At 45.0% G+C, this 4197-nt stretch overlaps 1 protein-coding gene across 6 annotated transcripts in view; it reads left to right on the top strand.

The window, feature by feature from the left end:
• Positions 1-1593: 1593 nt before the first annotated feature.
• The window catches only part of GRIA2 (glutamate ionotropic receptor AMPA type subunit 2), a 215574-nt gene continuing 212970 nt past the window's right edge, over positions 1594-4197 (top strand). For 2 of the 6 annotated variants that reach the window (XM_069105627.1, XM_069105628.1), the window contains exons 1-2: positions 1596-2212; positions 2701-2841. In XM_069105627.1, coding sequence (XP_068961728.1) covers positions 2125-2212; positions 2701-2841 — 229 coding nt within the window. In that variant the 5' untranslated portion in view covers positions 1596-2124. Of the gene's footprint in view, positions 2213-2700; positions 2842-4197 lie in introns of all 6 variants that reach the window. The other 4 variants (XM_069105629.1, XM_069105630.1, XM_069105631.1 and 1 more) reach the window with 3 other exon arrangements.

Genomic DNA, 4197 nt, shown 5'->3' on the forward strand with positions numbered 1-4197 from the left:
AAGAAAGAAAGAAAGAAAGAAAGAAAGAAAGAAAGAAAGGAAGGAAGGAAGGAAGGAAGGAAGGAAGGAAGGAAGGAAGGAAGGAAGAAAGGGAGGAAGGAAGGGAGGGAGGAAGGAAGGAAGGAAGGAAGGAAGAAGGAAAGAAAGAAAGAAAGGAATAAAAGAAAAAGAGAGGGAAAGAAAAGAGAGAAAGGAAGGAAGGAAGAAAGGAAGGAAGGAAGAAAGAAAAAGAAAGAAAGTAATGACCATAGGGGGGAAAAACCAAGAACAAAAAAACAAAAAGGAGGCCTAGCAAAATAAATTAGCAATAGTTTTAGGATTTTGCCTTTCTTCCTGTTATAAAGACTCACATTTTGTCTTGTAAATGTCATTAAAGCAAGGATTACTAAATCTCCAGGGTTTGCTGACTTTTCAAGAAGGGTGAAGCTAAAAAAAATTCCTGATTTAACTATCCAGGAAGCAAGTTTAGGAATTTCTGGATGTAAGTCCAAAGATCCTTTCCTCCACCTATTAAAAAAAAAAAGATTTTGGTTTTCCCCTGAAACATCATTTTAGTTGCAGAATTACGACTTCGACTTTTTTTCTTTACCTGACAGCTATTCTCCAAACTACCAGAGAGGATATCCCATATCAGCTCATAGTCACGAGTTGTTCACTCTCTACGTCCTGAAGAAGTTCAGCTGTTCCCACCAGCTTTCTAGCTTAGGTTCTCTTCACTTTCTTATATTCTCTTCCTCCAATGAGCTGTTTCCTCAGCTCTCCTAGTTTCATCTTGGGGAGTAATGTACTTCTAGGAAGGAAGATTGACTTCTCTCTGGTCCGCACTTACAGGTCACCTGGAGGAATCCTGCAGTGAGAACTGAAAGACAGAAGCCAACATACGATGTGGTTCGGGAAGTCCGCATCTCATGCTATAGGGAATATGCTTTAAAGAAAGAAAAGACCTGCAGTTCTTTTATCATATATATATATATATATATATGCTCGAGAAAAGCAGTCTGTCTTTTTCCTTCCAATGCGGATGAGTCTTTGAAGGAAGGACTTTGCTTGTCTAAGACTCTTGCCTGCATACAGAATATATTGGAATTTACATAGGGGGGATTTTTAAACTGGATTTGTTTGCTGATTTTGATTTTTGGATGTCTGGAGAAGGACATCTAAGAACGACAAGGACAAATCATCCAATCCACCCCCCCCCCAAAAAAAAATTGTTGTGTTGGACTTTAAATTCTATACATTTATGTGGAAACAGACTGGAGTATGCACAAATAGATTTAACTCATCTGGGGTAGAAGTGGGCTCGACTAAATACTGCAAACTGCAAGGCGCAGTTTCATAACAGTACAACCCTTGCTTTCGAACTGGTACTCGCAGCTTTTGGGATAGCGGCTCTCTCTCTCTCTCTCTCTCTCTCTCTCTCTCTCTCTCACTCTCCCTATCCCTCTCACTCTCTCTCTCTCTCTCTCTCTCTCTCTCTTCCTTCCCCCCCCCCTCTGTTGCAGATCTTATAGACTTGTGGTGCTGTCCTCGGTTCTAAACCATCTTAGGAACTTAGGGTGCTTTCAGTGGCAGCTGTTCTGATAGTGAGAGGGTGGCCACCCCTGTAGAGGTATAGCTCTTGTCCAAGTTCGGCGAATCCCTGCTCTAGGAGCTGCGTGGGGTGAACAAAAGGGTGGTGGGGAAAGGCGCACTCCCGGCGGCTTTGGCGAATCGCGCACGCGCTCCTGAGACTGCCTGCCTCTCTGTGACTTGCCTGTATGTGTGCGTGTGTGTGGAAAGAGGGAGAAGAGAAGAGAGCGAGCGAGAGAGGGTGAGTGTGTGTGAGTGCATGTGAGTGTGCTGAATGTACTGAGACACCCGGACCACAGCAGCACCACCACTGAAAACTGCATTCAACCATTTCTTCTGACTTCTGGAGCTAGGATAGCGATCAAGCTAGCAGCAGCCACCAGCAGTAGCTGTTACAAGGGGCTCTCTTGTCTTCACTTCGAGGTTTTTAAGGGCTTGGTGCTAAATTGGTCTCGCAAAATGCAGAGGATCTAATTTACTGACGGGAACGGTCAAAGAAAGAGGAGGAAAAAAACAACAAAAGAATATTTTGTGGATGCTCTACTTTTCTTGGAAATGCAAAAGATTATGCATATTGCTGTCTTCCTTTCTCCTGTTTTTTGGGGACTGATTTTTGGTGTCTCTTCTAACAGCATACAGATAGGTAGGTAAACCTTATGATGTGCTTCTGAATTGTCCTTTATTCGATACTAATCTTGGTTCTGGATTGACAATTCTTGTCATGTAGAATTATGTCATACCTTGACCACATTCCAATTTTTAAATGTCTAGAATATGCATATAGTAACTAGAATGTGGCTATGGGGAAATGATGCCCATGATACAACAGAGGAAGATGTTCACCCTCCAGCTGCACAATGTTCTTACGTGTGCTCGGGTTTTTCAGGATCTGTATGGGAACCTTTCTGGTGAAAAGAAAAGGCGAACGTCTTTGGCTACTTATATTATCGGGTCTGATTCTGATAAATTGCATGACCCCATTTTCCATAGTTAGTTTGTCTGAGTCCCCACTCCAACAGAGGAATGATGTCTTTATTCTTCCCTTTAAGGAATGAACAGCTCCCGGAGGGTTCTGCTCTTCTCTTTCTGGCATTGACAACGTTCTCTTGTTTCTATGTTTGTTCTTTGCAGGGGGGTTATTTCCAAGGGGCGCGGATCAGGAATACAGTGCATTTCGGGTAGGGATGGTTCAGTTTTCCACTTCAGAGTTTAGGCTGACGCCCCACATCGACAATCTGGAGGTAGCCAACAGCTTTGCAGTCACCAATGCTTGTGAGTAATGAATATTCATGTTATTCAAATGAACAAAAAAGAAGCTGGGTGCGAGGAAGTGGGTGGTGGTGGTGGGTGCGCCTGTGTGGTGGGATGAGAAGGGTAGGGGGCCCGCTTGCTGAAAGGAATAGAGGGGAACTGGAGAGAGTGTGCGTGCGCAGTAGGGCTTTGGGGGCGTGGGCAACGTTGAGGTGGCCTGGGCCTGCCTGCTTTTACCTAGGGCCTCTAGGTTCCCACTCTCAACCCCAGGCCTTTATGCTGGGCTCTCTTCCCTTCACTCTTTTCTCACCTTATCCCACCAGTCTTTGCTAGCGTCTTTGCCGCACTGGGACAAACAGTTATCCGGGGGTAAGCAGACTGATAGGATGCTGGACAGATCCAGGAATTGAATGAGAGCTTATAGCCACTCTAGCGGTTGTTTCCTCTCTTGGTTCTGGTTCCCTAGCTCAACTCCTGCACAGCCAGCTATGGCTCAATGGAACATCCACTATTTCCTTTCCATGGGACACATTTTAAAAAATGGTTTCGGATGCGCTGGGCTCGGGGCACGTTACATAACACCTTTTTTAAGGGGCCCTGGGTGAGCTGTATACCAGGCAGGGTTTTTCCTCCACTAGGGAAGCTAGACTTGATTCTTAGCTCAGATTTTGTGATGTGTGCGTGCTTATTGGGGTCGGAGAGATCTCCTCTTGAAGGTGTCTGTTTCTTGTAAGGCAGTTATGCTTCCAGGCTATTCTGAAAGAGATTCTTTTGTCCACTCGGCAGCTCTTTGCTAGTGGTTTCTGCCTGCTCTGTTCTCAACTAGCTTTGTGTTGCATCGCGGGGCTTCAGGAAAGGAAAGGAAATAGTAAAAGATCTGAAAACATTTGGATCTGGTTGAGTTTGAGAAGGAACGGCTGCCTATCAGCCATTTTATTCTTTTCTGCAATCCATATTAGCTCCCTGCTACCCTCATTTCCCCTCCCATCTCCCAACAATCTTCGGCCCGCGGGGGAATCCATTGTTGGCTGTCATTAAAATAATGAAAAGACGAAGCAACTGATTTTTAAACTGCATTGGAATAGTTCGCCTCTCTAACTGCAAATCTCCACTCCCGTCACTCCCTTCCCAAGACCGCAAACCTGACTGAGCTTGTCGGGGGGGATGCCGCTAGCAAGAGACTGTCTCTCAGTTTGGCTTCCATAATTTCCTGCTGGATGTATTGGTCTGTTTTCCCCTAAGCCTTGATCTTCACGCCATTATATCATATTAAATGATGCAAGTGATTTGCCAATGACCATTTCCTAACTCTTACCCCACTGCGCGCGCGCACACACACACACACACACACACACACACACACACACACACACACAC

Source organism: Petaurus breviceps, unplaced genomic scaffold (assembly GCF_028583685.1).
Source record: "Petaurus breviceps papuanus isolate PSGF00001 unplaced genomic scaffold, PetGlider_PUasm1.0 76, whole genome shotgun sequence".
Classification (NCBI taxonomy): Eukaryota; Metazoa; Chordata; class Mammalia; order Diprotodontia; family Petauridae; genus Petaurus; species Petaurus breviceps.